Source organism: Macrotis lagotis, chromosome 1, assembly GCF_037893015.1.
Source record: "Macrotis lagotis isolate mMagLag1 chromosome 1, bilby.v1.9.chrom.fasta, whole genome shotgun sequence".
Lineage (NCBI taxonomy): Eukaryota > Metazoa > Chordata > Mammalia > Peramelemorphia > Peramelidae > Macrotis > Macrotis lagotis.
In genome coordinates, this window is record NC_133658.1 from 751,315,850 (window position 1) to 751,331,616 (window position 15,767).

At 35.1% G+C, this 15,767-nt stretch overlaps 1 protein-coding gene across 15 annotated transcripts in view; it reads left to right on the forward strand.

The window, feature by feature from the left end:
- Positions 1-15,767, forward strand: part of ARHGAP32 (Rho GTPase activating protein 32) — a 380,058-nt gene that overhangs the window by 197,570 nt on the left and 166,721 nt on the right. For all 15 annotated transcript variants that reach the window (XM_074216323.1, XM_074216331.1, XM_074216324.1 and 12 more), the window contains one exon: positions 12,311-12,397. In XM_074216323.1, the coding sequence (XP_074072424.1) occupies positions 12,311-12,397 (87 nt within the window). The remainder of the gene's footprint in view (positions 1-12,310; positions 12,398-15,767) is intronic.

A 15,767-nucleotide genomic window follows, 5' to 3' on the forward strand; every position in this document is an offset into this window, starting at 1 on the left:
ACTTTCATATGGCATAGAGATATACCTTATTTTCTTTGTATGCACTTCTTTTTGCTTCTTGTTTGTTCTAAAAGGATGTCATCAGTTGGATACAAGCAAATGTGGTTCAAGGAAGACAGAACATGATAGAACTGTCACTTTTTCTAGACCAGAGTTTCCTAATGTCTTTTGTGTCATAGATCAATGAAATCTTTAGAACTTTTCTCAAAACTTTAAACAAAATACATAGAAATTCAAAAGAATTTGAATTCTTTTCATTTCTAATAGGAAATGCATAAAAAAGTGCATAAAAATGCAGAAAGATAAAAGTATCTTTTTCTTTTTCTTAAGCTTATGAATTCCCTGAAACTTCTCCATATAGTCCCTCTTCTTCCCTTTCTAATCACTTTAACTTCTGTTAGTCTTAACTTTTTTGGCTCTTTTGGCTGCCAGTCATTTTGTTAACTCTTAGAGACCTTGCAGTCTACTGAAAATCTTAGATTTTTTGTTATGATGGCTAAAAGTTTAGATGATGGGCTGATGGGCCGAGTAAGATGATCTTAACATGATATCTGAGTTAAATCCATTATATATATTAGATCCATATATATTAAAAGGCTTATCTGTTGACTTGGGAGAATTTTTTTGAAAGATTACGGGGACTATTGGTTTCTTCCACTTTCCTTCAACAACCTTTCTTCATAAGAAATGTTCCAACTTTCTTTGCATATAACCTTTAATAAATGTTGTTTGAAATTTAGGTTTAAAAAGGGCAGGTTTAGTGGTTATATGGGACTAGAGAGGAACTGCTATTTTGTGGGGAAAGAGGATTCCTATGTAATGGTGGAAAAGGGACATTAGAAAGGAATGATAATGTTGAATTCATATTGCTGCTGCTAAGATGTAAAAGGATGTTAGTATTGGAGTCATGAGGGTGGAATGAGGGATTGGCCACAAAATATACTATTATATAGCTTGCCAACATCATTAAGAAAGAGGTTTTGACTTGGATTTTCTAAGGGTCTTTTGCTGCTGCTTCTTTGGGATAGCTAATATAATGGTGTTTACAGTTAAAGTTACCAACTGTTTGGGAATAACTATTAAGGTTCTGTGAAATCATTGGTTGAGCGGGGAAGTGGACTTTGCCTTATTGGCTGTGGTATGCTTGATTAAGTTGTTGACCCATTAAGGTTTCTGTAGCTGTATTAATTCTCATGTGATTTGCCTTCTGTACATATCCCCCTCACCTTTTTAAATTGTTTATTTAAATAAAAGACTTTACCTTATACCTTTTAAATTTCTCTTTGTTAAGTTTATCCCATTTTTTTTGAGACTTGACCTTTTCATTTTTGTGCATTTGATGAGTATGTCACCAGTTCTTATATGTCATGCAGTGATGTCAAAGGAGTATGCTAGATCTAGAGCCAGCGGAATTCAGTTCAAATCCCTACTCTGCCATTTATTATTTTTGCAAACATGAGGGTTTCATAACATTTTGGGGCCTCACTTTTCCCATTTGAATAATGATTGAGTTTGGCTGGATGACCTCTAAGACCCCTTATAATTATAAGTCTGATTCATGAATAGAACTAGACAAAAGCAGAACTCTAAGATACCTTACCAGAGGCCTCTTTTCAAATTAATAATGATTTAGGTTTCAATTCAAATAATCAATAATGATTCTTAGTAGGACTAAGCATTTTCTCATTCTGATTCTCAAAGTAGAAAAGCACAATTGTGTTCCAGTGGTAGAACAAATACGGTTATTTTTATAGGACCATTAAAGTCTCAGCTATATTATGAATTATTAGAGGAGAAAGCCAAACTAAAGGCATTCACACTTTATCCTTCTACCACTAGCTTCCATAATAATGCAGGTTGTACCTTGCATTTTAGGTTGCTCTCAGCAATTATTCTGTCACTATAGATTTTTGCTAACACATGCCTCTACCCTTATCCTAGAATCTTGTTATAATAAGGAGTGAAATTCAGCTCTTTCCAGCAACATGGAGAAGAGGATGGGGCGCATGAGATGAGAGTATGCTGCTTGGCTTGCTATTTCTGTACTAATCCTATAGGAACCTCCAAATTGGGGCACCCCAGGAAGCAGAAATTCTTTCCCATACCTATATTCCCTCCTCCCCTAGTCCTACCAAAAGCTAAGGACACTGATTTAGCCTAGCCAGAGAATTAAAGAACAAAGGAAAGTTGATTAACAGGCCAGAAGGAAGGGATTCTAGAATTTAACTGGAGCCGGTACTGTTTATCCAGGTTACTTGGGGGGTGATGAAAAGTAGAATACCCAAATTAGATGAAACAGATGGTATGTGAGAGAAAGGAAAATATAAAGAGAGAGAGAGAGAGAGAAAAAAAAACTAAAACCATCAGAGGTCTTACAAGGGAAAGAAAACATAAACTACACAACTCAATTAAAAATCATATAAACAGATATAGAAGAGAGTAAAATCAGAAGGTGAAGAATAACATGAAATCTGAAAGATTGAAAAAGTACCTAATTAAATATTGCGAGGCAGAGGAAATTGAATTGATACTTAGGAGCATTAGAACCATATTGATTTCCTTGGAGAGATCATGGAACCAGAGCAGGGTCGTTGAATCAGAATGATTCAAGGGAGAAATCAGAACCTAGAGGGAAGTTAAGTGGGTTGAAATGGCAGAATTTATGACTAGAATAGCAGAAATAATTAATTGAATGGAAAAACTTGAATCCATATTAATGAGCATGTAGGGCAAACCCATCACTCCTCAAAACAAGCTGCACAGAGACAACTTAAGGATCATAGACTTACAGAAGAACATGACAAGTCAAAAAACTTGGAAAAACAGAATGCAAAAAATAATATAAGAAAACTACTCAGAACTTCTAAATATAGAAATTTATTATTAATGGACAGAATTTACAAATCACCTCCTGGACACAAGGAGGAACCTATACTTAGAAGTTCAAGACATGTCGTGATTAATTTTAATCATTACAATGCATTGTGGAGATCATGTGTTCAATATTTTTGATTTTTTGTTTTTCTTCTTCCATATTATCCTTCACTTTATTATATTTATATTACCATCTGTTCTATTTTCTCTTTCACTTCTTTGTAAAGACTTGCCACTATAAATTCAGATTGTTCTGTTCTGCTAATTATTTCTGCTCTATAGGTTATAAATTCTGCTCTTTATTCTTTTTTAAAATTTCTTTCGAGATACTGATTTCTCTCTTGAATCTATCAGGAGTATCCTGTTGTGGTTTCATGTTCTCTTGGGGAATCCACAGGGTTCTCTGTTTCATCCAGTGTTGATTCAGTTTTTCTTCTCTTGCTTTATTTTTAGAAGCATTTATAGTCATTTATAGAGATATTTAGAAATCCTAGTAGCAGTCATTTACCAATGTATTTTAATATCCTCATATGAATTTGTCTCTGTGTGTTCTTGTTTTATGACTGACTTTTCCTCCTCTTTAGACCTTTGGTGGTTTTAGTCATTTTTACCTTTCATTTCCCTCATTACTCAATTTTGGAATCCTCCCCCTTTGGTCTGTTCCCAGTTCGAATCAACTTCTCTGCAGCATTTGACACTGCCAATCATATTCTTTCTTCTCTAAGTTTCCTTAATCTATTTTCTCCTGATTTTCCTCTTAACCTCTCTGGCTGTTCTCTCTCCTAGCATACCTGCTAACTACTGGTATACCCCAAGGGTCCTATCAGAAATCATCTTTCTTTTCTTTTTGACATTTTCTTGTTGACTATTCAGCTCCCATAGGTTAAATTATGAAAAGAAAATACAGTTTTACAATTAAGGGTTCAAGTCAGTAAAAGGCTTTGTTTTGTCTATAGTAACAAAGCAAATCAGGGAAATGCCATCATTTGGTCCATAGGGACTGACAATTTGAATATGCTATTTCTTATAGCTACTAACATTTTTAATAGCTGCTGGACTCAGGTGCAGTTTGCTGTGTTTCAAGGAGTTGAGATAAAGACTTCCTAATATGCTGGTTTATTCTGTCTTTTGACTGTTGTTTCAGAGGAGTTGGCTGGGGCTTAGACTGTACATTTACATGAAAATACAGGCATATTCTATAATGATGTTCCTTATTTCTAGAAAGGGAAAATAATATTGCCTCATGTAGATGATTCTGTATCTAACTCTGTCCTTTTCCAGAACTCCAGTCCCACATCTTCAGTTGCCTAATGGACATTTGAAACATCATGTCCCAGAGATCTCAAACTTTAACAAGTCTGAAATAATTATTATCTCTCTACACCTATAACTTTCTTAAGACCTTGACCATTCTAACACTTCCCTAGTTTCATAACTTCCTCATTATCCTTGGCTCCTAAGTCTCTCTCATCCCACATATAATTAATCAATTGCCAAATTATGTCATTTCTATCACTAGGTTGGAGGTAGAGGGAGGCGAGTAGGAGGGAGGAAGTATAAGGTTCCCATCTGTTACCTAAGATATTGGTAGCTTTAATTTAATAATTGGAAGAGGGGAGGACTGTGAAAGTACTATGTCAAGAAAATAAATTTTCTTACTAGGTTGTAAGCATCATGAAGCCAGGGACTATCTTTTATATTTCTCATATGTATGGATTATCTTGATTGAATTTTAACAAAAGGGTAAACAAAAGGACAACTCTCTTAGCAAGATAATATTTATAATCAGGAGCATGTGTCTTTCAATAAATGAGTCAATGGCTTGTCTCCATTTATGCCATGGTACCTGAGCAAAAGGACAGTTCCTTTGATAGATTTTGGGGAGTACTGGATAGAGTGGGATATCTGATCTTATGATGTTGAGAGCAACATGACTGGCTACAAAGTTCAGGCCCAGGGTACAGTAGGATTGGTTGGAAGTTTGGTTGTGCCACAAGTCCCCTTCTTCTCTCATGAGACCAAAAAAGTGTTCATTGCCTGAGCAGGTGTGAGATAGTGCTCTAGACATTTGGATAGCAAACCAAACACCCTAGAAGGATAGTTTGATGGAATAAAGATAACAGGCCCCCAACTCCCTTGTATTCATGCACATTCACCTAGGTCAGTTAAATTCCTTGAAGCTAAAAAAATTTAACACTTTAGTGACCAACTGAACTCTGAACTCTATTCAAAGACAAAGAATCATGACTTAAGCAGTTGTAAGACAAAAACAGTTACAAGATTAAATCAAGTATAAAAAGGATCAGTAAATTAATGATTCAGGTTCATTCTTAATTTCCTGTCAAGATTAGTTGAGATTGGATAGAGCACTCCCTGGAATCAGGAGGACCTGAGTTCAAATGCAGCCTCAGACACTTAATGATTACCTAGCTGTGTGACCTTGGGCAAATCACTTAACCTCACCTTCTTGCAAAAAGCAAACAAACAAACAAACAAACAAAAAAAGAATAAAGTGCTTAGCATAGTATCTGTCACATATTAGGTGCTTAATTAATGCCTGTTCTCTCCCTCCTGTAGGTATGTATATGTGTATGTTCATGCATGCGTTTAGTTCTAGTCTCTTCCATGTATTCAGATCTAGTCTCTTCCTTGGACTTTTGTCCTTCATCACTAGTTCCTTATTACAGCAGTTATATGAACTCAAATAGAATTGGGAGCCATGTAGTAATATTATAAGATCCCTATGAGAGTCTATTGACTTCGAAAAACATATAATAACATAATCTGTTTATTATTATTTTGTAAGATATTTCCCTGTTACATTTGGATTCTGGACACTTGGAAATGTTTCAGGTCACAGTGCTATTTGTTTGACACCTCCATAGTAGACATTTCAAACTAGATGTCCCAGAGGTGTTTCAAACTCCATATCATCAGAACTGAACTTATCGTGTAATTTCTCCTTAACCTTTTCATCTTCCAAACATCTCTGTTTCAGGGGTGGCTAGGTGGGGCAGTGGATAGAACACCAGCCCTGGAGTCAGGAGGACCTGAATTCAAAACCAGCCTCAGACACTTAATAATTACCTAGCTGTGTAGCCTTGGGCAAGCCAGTTAACCCCATTGCATTGCCAAAAAAACAAAAAAACAAAAAAACCCAAAACAAAACTAAACTAAAAAAAAGGGCAAACTTCTCTGTTTCTGTCATTCTTCTTTGACATGATTCTCAGCTCACTCTTTTTAATCCCACAAATCTAATCATTTGCCAAATTTTGTTTTTTTCTACTTGCACAATATCTCTGACTAGAGTGTAACCTTTCAATTCATTTTAAATACTGATGCCAAAATAATTGTTCTTAAGTGCAGTTCTGTGCATGCGATTCTCTTTAATCAGTCAGCTGCAGTGGTTGTTCACTTACCTCTAGGACAAAACATAAAAGCTTTTGTTTAAACTTTAAAGCCCATTGCCATCTTTTCAACCTCAATGGAAATTACTGACCTTCTATCCCCCCATCTTTTGTAATCTGCCAAGTTAACACCTACTTTTGGTTCTTGAAATTCCATGTCATCTCTACCTTTGCATCAGGTATCCCCCTGCATGTAATGTAATCCCTCCTTCCCAAGTTTCATAGTCTCTATCCTCTGTAAACACTTTCCTTTCCAAACTATCTTGAACAAACTTCTTTGTGTTATTTTAATTTATTCATTTTCTAATTATGTCATATGTTTTGTATGTCCCTATATAATTTTATATATGTTTATGTGTCCATATTTACTAAATTGTTAAAGTCTTTTATCATGCATATGTTCCCTTTTATATTTCAGAGAAATTGATTAATTGACACTATCAATGCCAAGGGAATAATTCATGGTACCATGTAATTAACATTTTTAAGAACATTAAGACAGACATTTAGGAAAATGAATATGATAAAAAAATCATACTTTTGATTCAGATATATTTGTAGGCTTTATTTTAGTCTTAATGGAGAGTCCTGGTTCAGAAACATTTTATTATTTTAAATGAAAATGAATTACTTGCAAACTTTTCTCATAGACTTGAAAAATATATGTGTAGGAACAATCTTTGTTATCTTCTCATTAGAAAGTAGACTCCTGAGTAGCAGTTGTCTTCATTCTTTGTACTTGTATCCCTTTTTTTCTAATAGTGCCTGAACTTGATAATGGTAGATCGAACTCAGTGGCATATTTGAATTCTAGGATAATGGAGCAGTTCTACAATACCTCTGTGATTGTGTGGATCAAACTCAGAGCTTTCTTAGCTTTCACATTCCACATGTTTTTTTTTTAATTTTTTAATTTTTTTAATTTAATATTTATTCTCATTTTGGACAAATAATGTTTTTTACATTAATAAAATATTCTTGTTTAATGGTAAATGAAATTACCCCCCCCCCACTTGCTTGAGTGATAAAGTAAAGGGGAGAGAAAAATATTAAAATAAAAAATAATAGTAGTAATAATTGTGGTATGGCCAGGTGGTGCAATGGACGGAGCACCAGCCCTGGAGCCATGAGCACCCAAGCCCACATCTGGCCTCGTACACCCAACAGTCACCCAGCCTTGTGATGTGCAAGCCACCCAAACCCCACTGCCCTGCAAAACCCAAAAGAAAAAAAGAAAAAAAAAGACCCAAAATAAAATAAAATAGTAATAATAGTAGGGGTGGCTGGGTGGCGGACAGAGCACTGGCCCTTGAGCCAGGAGCACCTGGGTCCAAATTCGGCCTCAGACACCCAATGATCACCCTGCTGTGCGGCCCCAGGCAGGCCACCCAGCCCCATTTTCCCTGCACCCCCCCCCATAATAATAATAAAAAATGTGCTTGAGTCTTTGTTCCAAAACCAAGAACTCTGTAATGGGTGGATCACATTCTTTATGATAAGTCCATGGCAAAAGGTACTTCCATATTTTTCTACTGTTGCCATTGCTGATTGTAACTCGCTCCTTTCGTATTTCTCCACTACCATGTACTATATTTTCTCTCTCCTTTCACTCTGACTCTGCTGTAGGGTAACTGAGTGGCACAGCAGACAGATCCCTGGCTCTGGGGCCAAGAGGCCCTGAGCCCCCATACCACCCCTTAGGCCCAGCATCTACCTGGCCCTATGGTCCCAGACAGGCCTTCCAATCCCAGCCCCTTGTAAGAAGTAAAAAAAAAAGAAAATGTGTTATATCTGACCACACTCCGCCCATGGTCCATCCTCTCCTCCATCATTCACATCCCCCCTTCCCCCGTCCTCCCCTCTCCTTCTTCCTCCAGATGCCTATACCCCTTTGAGTATATATGCTGTTTCCTCTCAACCACCTCTGAGGAGAGCAAAGATTCCCTCATTCCCCCTTGCCTTCCCCCCCTTCCATATCATTACAATAGCTCATTGTAATACAAAAAAAAACTTATGTGAAATATCTTGGCCTATTCCTCCTCTCCTTTTTCTTTCTCCCATTACATTTCCCTTTTTTTCTATTGACTCCATTTTTACACCATATTTTATATTCAAATTCAGCTTTGTCCTGTGCTTCAACTATAAAAGCTCCTTCTACCTGCTCTATTAACTGAGTTGGTTCATATGAGTATTATCAGTGTCATTTTTCTATGCAGGAATACATGCAGTTCATCATCATTAAGTCCCTCATATTTTCCCCTTCTCCTCCAATCTCTGTGCTTCACCCGAGTCCTGTATCTGAAGATCAAACCTTCTGTTCAGTTCTGGCCATTCCAACAGGAACATTTGAAATTCCCCTGGTTCATCTTTTTCCCTGGAAGAGGACATTCAGTTTTGTTGGGTAGTTGATTCTCAGTTGCATTCTAAGCTCTTTTGCCTTCCAGTATATTATATTCCAAGCCCTACAAGCTTCCAGTGTAGTTGCTGCTAAGTCCTGTGAGATCCTGATTGCAGCTCCACGGTATTTGAATTGTGTCTTTCTGGCTGCTTGTAATATTTTCTCTTTGACTTGGGATTTCTGGAACTTGGCTATAATATTCCTAGGGGTTGGTTTTCTGGGATCTCTTTCTTGGGGGGATTGGTGGATTCTCTACATTTCTATTTTGCTCTCTGCTTCTAGAATATCAGGGCAATTTTCCTGTAGTAATTCTTTGAAAATGATGTCAAGGCTCTTTTCCTGATCATGACTTTCAGGTATTCCAATAATTTTTAAATTATCTTTCCTAAGTCTGTTTTCCATATCAGTTGTTTTTTCAATGAGATATATTCACATTTTTCATTCTTTTGATTTTGAAGTATTGATTCCTGATTTCTGGTAAATTCATCAATCTCCCTGAATTCTGTTCTTTGTCTGAAGGATTTGTTCTCCTCTTATCTCTTTTCTTAATCTCTTTTCCCATCTGGCCAATTTTGCTTTTTAAAGCATTCTTCTCCTCAATAAGTTTTTGAACTGTTTTATCTTTTTGACCTAAGCTGGCTTTTAGCATGCTATTTTCTTCAGCATTTTTTTGGATTTCCTTGACTAGGCTGGTGACTTCATTTTCATGTTTTTCCTGAATCTCTCTCCTTTCTTTTCCCAGTTTTTCTTCCAACTCCCTCATTTGATTTTCAAAGTCTTTTTTGAATTCTATCATAGCCTGAGACCAATTTCTGTTTTTCTTGGAGTCTTTAGATGCAGGAGCTTGTGCTTCCTCATCTTCAGACTGAGTGTTTTGATCCTTCTTGGGCTCACAGGCAAAATATTTATCAATGGTGTTCCTTGTTTTTCTCTGCTTGCTCATTTTCCCAACCCAAGCCTGTTTTGGGGGTGCTTCCTGAGCTTTTGGGACACTCCCACAAGGGTCTCAGTGTGTGAGGCTTTGTCCTCCCTCCTGGTCTGTGAATGACCATAAGCGCCCCCCTCTGCCATGGGGCTGAGGTTGGGGGGGGGGCCCTTACTGTTCCATGGGGGTGTGGCTAGCTTGTGATCAGGATCTGAATGTGTTCAGTGCCCCAGAGTCCTGTTCCAGTGGCAGGGGACAGAGCTCTGCTGTCTCTCTTCAAACATATGAGCGCTTTGTTTTTTATTTAGTATACTAAATTTAGTATATTTAGTATACTATTTAGTATACTCTTTAAGTGTTGAAATGATGTAGTCCAACTCTGTGCCTAATAAGTCAACCTTCTCTACATCATCACTAAACAAATTGTTATCTAATCTACTTGAACATCTCTAATGCGAGAGAAATCATTAAATCACAAAACTATAGATTTTATTTTTTGCTTGAATTATATTTTTTATCCCAAAGTGTAATCAGTTTTGAATCATTCATTTTCCCCTCATTGAAGGCAAAAAGGTTTCCTAATCTCTCTTCTGCATGATAAAATTTTACATACTTGAAAAAATAAAACCCCATTCTAACATACCCCCAAGTCTTTCTTTTTTTACTCTAAGTAATATTCATTTCTTCAACTGTCTAATATGGTACACTATTTTTAGTCATCTCACTGTCCTGGTCCCTCAATCTGGATTCATTCTATTTGATCAATTTCCTTTTTAAAATGTGACAACTTTGGGGCTGCTAGGTGGCACAGTGGATAGAGCACCAGCCCTGGAGTCAGGAGTACCTGAGTTCAAATCCAGACTAAGACACTTAATAATTACCTAGCTGTGTGGCCTTAGGCAAGCCACTTAACCCCATTGCCTTGCAAAAAACTACAACAACAACAACAACAAAAAAAAAACCCTAAAAAAAAATTTAAAAAAATGTGACAACTTTGCTGATGACTCTGAAATCTTATCTCCCTAACCCCTCTTTTGATATCCAATCTCATATCACCCAACTTTCTTTCAGACATCTAGAACTGAATGACTAGTAGACATTTTAAACTAAACATGCTCATTTTCTTTGAATACTTCTCTTTTCAAACTTCCTGATTACTGTTTAGGGGAACATCCTCCATCTAATCTCCCAGACTTGCAAAGAAATTATCTTCCACTGCTTGTTATTTCTCACTTCCTATATACCCCATCATTGCCAAGACTTGTTGATTTCATCTTTAGAACAGCTCTTAAATATGACCTCGACTCACCCCTGATACTACCATCATTGATTCAAGCTCTCATCACTTCACATGAAAATTATTGTATTAACTGCTGGTGGATTTGCCTCCCAGTCCATTCTCAACCCATGTTCTTGGCTCTGTGGTGTCCATTATTCTCAACTCTTTTCTTTAAACCCCGGTATCTTTGTCTTTCTTATCTTAGGTTTTCTGTTTCTTTTTTTGTCTTTCCCATTTTTAGGCTGTTCTAGTTGCTTCTCCATCTCCTCTACTGATCAGTCAACAAATACTTAGTGCCTATTATGTGAAAGGCCTCTTCTAAAAGTTGGAGATCCAAGTACAAAGAATAAAACAATTCCTGATCATAAAGAACTTTCATTCTAATGGGGGAGACAACAGTTACATGAGTATGCTTGCTTAATATAAAATAAATAATTATAAGTAATATAAAAATAGTTAAATACAAAATATTTTTGAAAAGATTGTACTGGCATTTGCGGGTTATAGGAAAGATGTTGAATATTATGTTCGAATTGCATCTTAAGGGAAAATGATTACTCTGAGTCAAAGGTATAAAGAGGAGACTCAGTGCATGGGCACAGAGACAGGTGGTGAGAGTCTTGTGTGCAGGGAGCTGAGAAGAAGTCGATGTATCTGGACTGCAGTATGTGAGAGGGAATTAATGTCTAGTGAAACTGGAAAACTAAATTGAGGCATGGTTGTAGGAATCTTAATTTTTATTCAGGTGGTGGGAAGCCACTTGAATCCATTGATGAAGGGAATTACTTGATCAGATACTTTGAAGGAAATTACTTTTTCTTTAGTTTGTTCTCACATATCGAAATTTTTCCTTTCTTTTGTTTCCTCTTTCATCAACTTATTTAGGACATTGCATATGGTAATTACTCAATATGTATTAGATGAATGAAATAAGGATTTTTTTTTGGTGGGCTGAGTGGGTTGCTACTGTATAATTTTTCCTAGGTTAAAATTTTACATAGAGAATATAGATAATTTTGAAAGATTTCTATTTTTAGAAAGTCCTCAAAATGTTTAATGTGACTGCCCCCAAACAGACATTGTCTTTCTACCTGACATGTCTTTTTATTTTTTATTTTTTGTTTTTTGTTTTGTTTTGGGTTTTTTTTTTTTTTTGCATGGCAAAGGGGTTAAGTGACTTGTCCAAGGTTGCCCAGCTATGTAAGTATTAAGTTTCCAAGGTTGAATTGAATTCTGGTCCTCCTGATTCCAGGGCTGTTGCTTTAGCCACTGTATCACCTATCTGCCCCTAGACATGTCTTAGAGAAAGTTGATGTGAATTTTGTCCTTAAGTCTTGTTACGTGGTTGTCTTGATTTTGTCCACTGACCTCGGATCTCTTGTTTTCTTTTCTTTCTTGCTTCTCTTATTCTTTCTCCTATGGTATAGCTTTCACTCTCAGAGGAGCAGAATGAAGGTATGAAAAATGGCTGTGAATCCAAGGAGTTGGTCTACCTCGTACAGATTGCTTGTCAGGTAAATATTTCTTCATATTTCATATGTGTTCACAATACTTAAAAATATTTTTATAGAAGTTTCAAAATGTCCTTTCTGTCTTATATAATAAGCTTTGCCAGTATTATTTGATTAATCCATAGAAAATATTTCTAGCATTAACATTGCTGTTGGGCTAATAGCTAGTAAGATATAAATGTTATCTTTTTTTAAGAAGAAAAACATCATGTCCCCAAAACATGGTGTAGAATGCTATAAAAATTTTGTGCTTTTGCAATGTAAGCATCAAATCTATATTCATTTTTACATAGGTGTACTAACTGTAGAATTTGTGTATGAATACAGATGAGTGTTGTTGAAAGACATATATACTTCCTTCTTTAACCCTTTACTTCATTTGTTTGAATTTAAATGGAATTAAACCAGTTTGTATAGTAGATATTTCATTTATTCCAAAACTTAAAGAAAAATACTTTTGGATGAAAAGACCTCTAATTAGTAAGCAATTAGATGAAATATTTAAAATGTGCTATCTGTTTGAATAGTTACATTAGATTGAGCTTTCTGAGGCAATAATTTTTTCCTTTTAAAGAGAATAACATTTTTCTATTAATATGTTTATAAATATTGTTACATGTTTGCATTGAATTAGGTTTTTGTTGGTTTGAAATAGAGTGCTTCCTGGGGGGAACCACTGTTTCCCTTTATGTGATTAAAATGTATGATATTTTTATTATTGGCTTTGGAAAATTAACTATATTTTGAATATTAGTCAATTAATATATATTTTGAGGTATATTTTAGAGACTGGTAGGCAAATTTTGGGTTGGTGAATGTGAAGTTCTTTAGAATAGCACTCAAACATCTTTAAATAATAATAGGGAAAATTCAGGATTTGATTCAAAGAAGATTTTTTTCCTTAAATTGTAATACCTTATAAAACAAAAATAAGTTAAGAAGATTTAAGACTATAGTTTAGAAAAAGGTCAATACTTAGCTTTTTGCAGTACTATATAAAGTTCATTGAAAACCTCTCTGAATCAGAATCAGCCGTATAACATGCATATCTTGTAAGCATCTTTTGAAAATTCATTCACAGATTCAGTTCTCGGCTATCTAAATAGCAGATTAACTATTAACTCTTTATTAACTATGTTGAATTTTGATTCCTATTTCAACACTGTCTTTTCTTATATTGTATGTACAGAAATGACAAATTTTACACAGTTTAATATCTTCTGCAAAATTATTTTAGAGAAGTTTGTATTCTCAAATTAAGTACCTTATAACTAGTCTAAATGATTCCTAGTTTTGAATTATCTAAGCTACTGCTTTCTTCCATAAGGATAGTCAATTTGTAAATAATTATATTTTAAAATGTTAAGAAAAAAATCTCCCACGAATTTCCCTTTCTGAGCATAGGTAATTTTTAGAAGAAGCATTTTCCTTTTTTTGTTCTTTTTCAGTCATGTATGTTTCTTTATGACTCCATCTGTGGTTTTCCTCGCAAAGATACTGGAGTATTTGCCCATTTTCTTTTCCAGTTCATTTTACAGATGAGAAGCCGAGGCTTAGGGTCACATATCTAGTAACTATCTGAGACTAGATTTTAGCTCAGGTCTTCCTGATATGTCTTGATTGCATTTCTTCTTGCTTCTTTTTTCATTTTTAGGCCACAGTTAATACTTATTTATACTGTGATAATTGAATACATTATAGTATATTGACGATTCTTGTCGGACTTAACGATAGCTATTATTGACGAGTCTGAATGTCTGAACTTTCATATTTCTGTCATAGTTAATAGGGAAATCAAAACTTGGTCTGAAAGGGATTATGAATAATTATTCAAATTTCTTATATCTTAGAGTTTGTAGACTCAATATAGATTATGCAGTTTCAACTTCTATCTTGAGCAAGATTTTCCACTGCAATAACCCAGACAAGTAGGTGTCCCAGACTAAGTTCTTATGTTGAAGCCAAGTAGAATAATCTAATCTTTTATGGAACAAGCCTTCAAAAAAAATGGAAGAAAGATGGATATAAGGTATCACCTGAACTTCTCTTATGACCCAGTCAATAAATCAGCAAATGTTACACTACTCTAATGTATTAGACCCTTGAGATACAGAGACAAAAAAATGAGATGAGGAGAGAGAAATAATGTGTGCATGGATCAGCAAAGGCCTCATATAAAAACTTTAATTTTAACTTTGAAGGAAACAAAAAGTTTGTAAGAATTAGAAGAGAAGGAAAAATTTAGCATCAGATAGTCAGAAATCAAGTACCCTTTCTATATAAAATGTGGCCAAAACATCTTAAAATCTGTTAGTAATTTCTTAATATTTTGTCTGAGTTTTTGAGATCTAAATTTGTCATTGATATCAATGTATACATATATATATATATGTACACACACACACACACACACACACATATATATATATCTTAGGTGACACAGAAACATATCATACAAACTGTGATTACTGATCAGTAAACATACACTATAATCCTACTTTTTGTCTTCTACTATGCAAGGTGCTGGGGATAATACAAAAAAACACGTGAAATAGTCTTTGATCTCAAAGAGATTACAAAAAATAAAAAAAAGTTGCAATATCTTATAGAAATATAATTGTGGGGATGGCTAGGTGGCACAGTGGATAGAGCACCAGCCCTAGAGTCAGGAGTACCTGAGTTCAAATGCAGCCTCAGACACTTAATAATTACCTAGCTGTGTGGCCTTGGGCAAACCACTTAACCCCATTGCCTTGCAAAAAAACGCCAAAACCTAAAAAGCAACATAATTGTAACTACAGTATGGTAATATTGATTCTATAGCTATATGGTAGGTTTTTGAAAAGATGCTCCTTAATTTTATTTACTATTTAAATGTTTTATTGAAAATTTTGTGATATGTATATCTTGTAAGCATCTTTTAAAAATTAATTCACAAATTCAGCTACTGGCATCTGAATAGTTAGGTGGCACTGTGGATGGAGCACTGGCCCCGGAATCAGAAGGACCTGAGTTCAAATTCAGTTTCAGACGCTTTAAAATTACCTAGCTATGTGACTATAGGCAAGTGACTTAACCTTGTAAAAATCTAAAAAATAAAAAGGTATTTTGTCATTTTATTTTAATTTTCCTGTCACTGGTATCTGTTCATATCTACACAGAACTTTCTATTGAAGTAATTATAGATAAGCAAAACAAAAATCAATATAAAAGTCCCATGTGAAAAATATATACTTTGTTTTTTACCTATAGTTCCACCAGGTCTTATACTTCCTTATACTGGAAACATACTTTAACAGTAGTTTTCTGACGTCATAAATGGTCATGGAATTGACCAGATTTATATTTTCTGTTATTTCACTGTGCATTACTG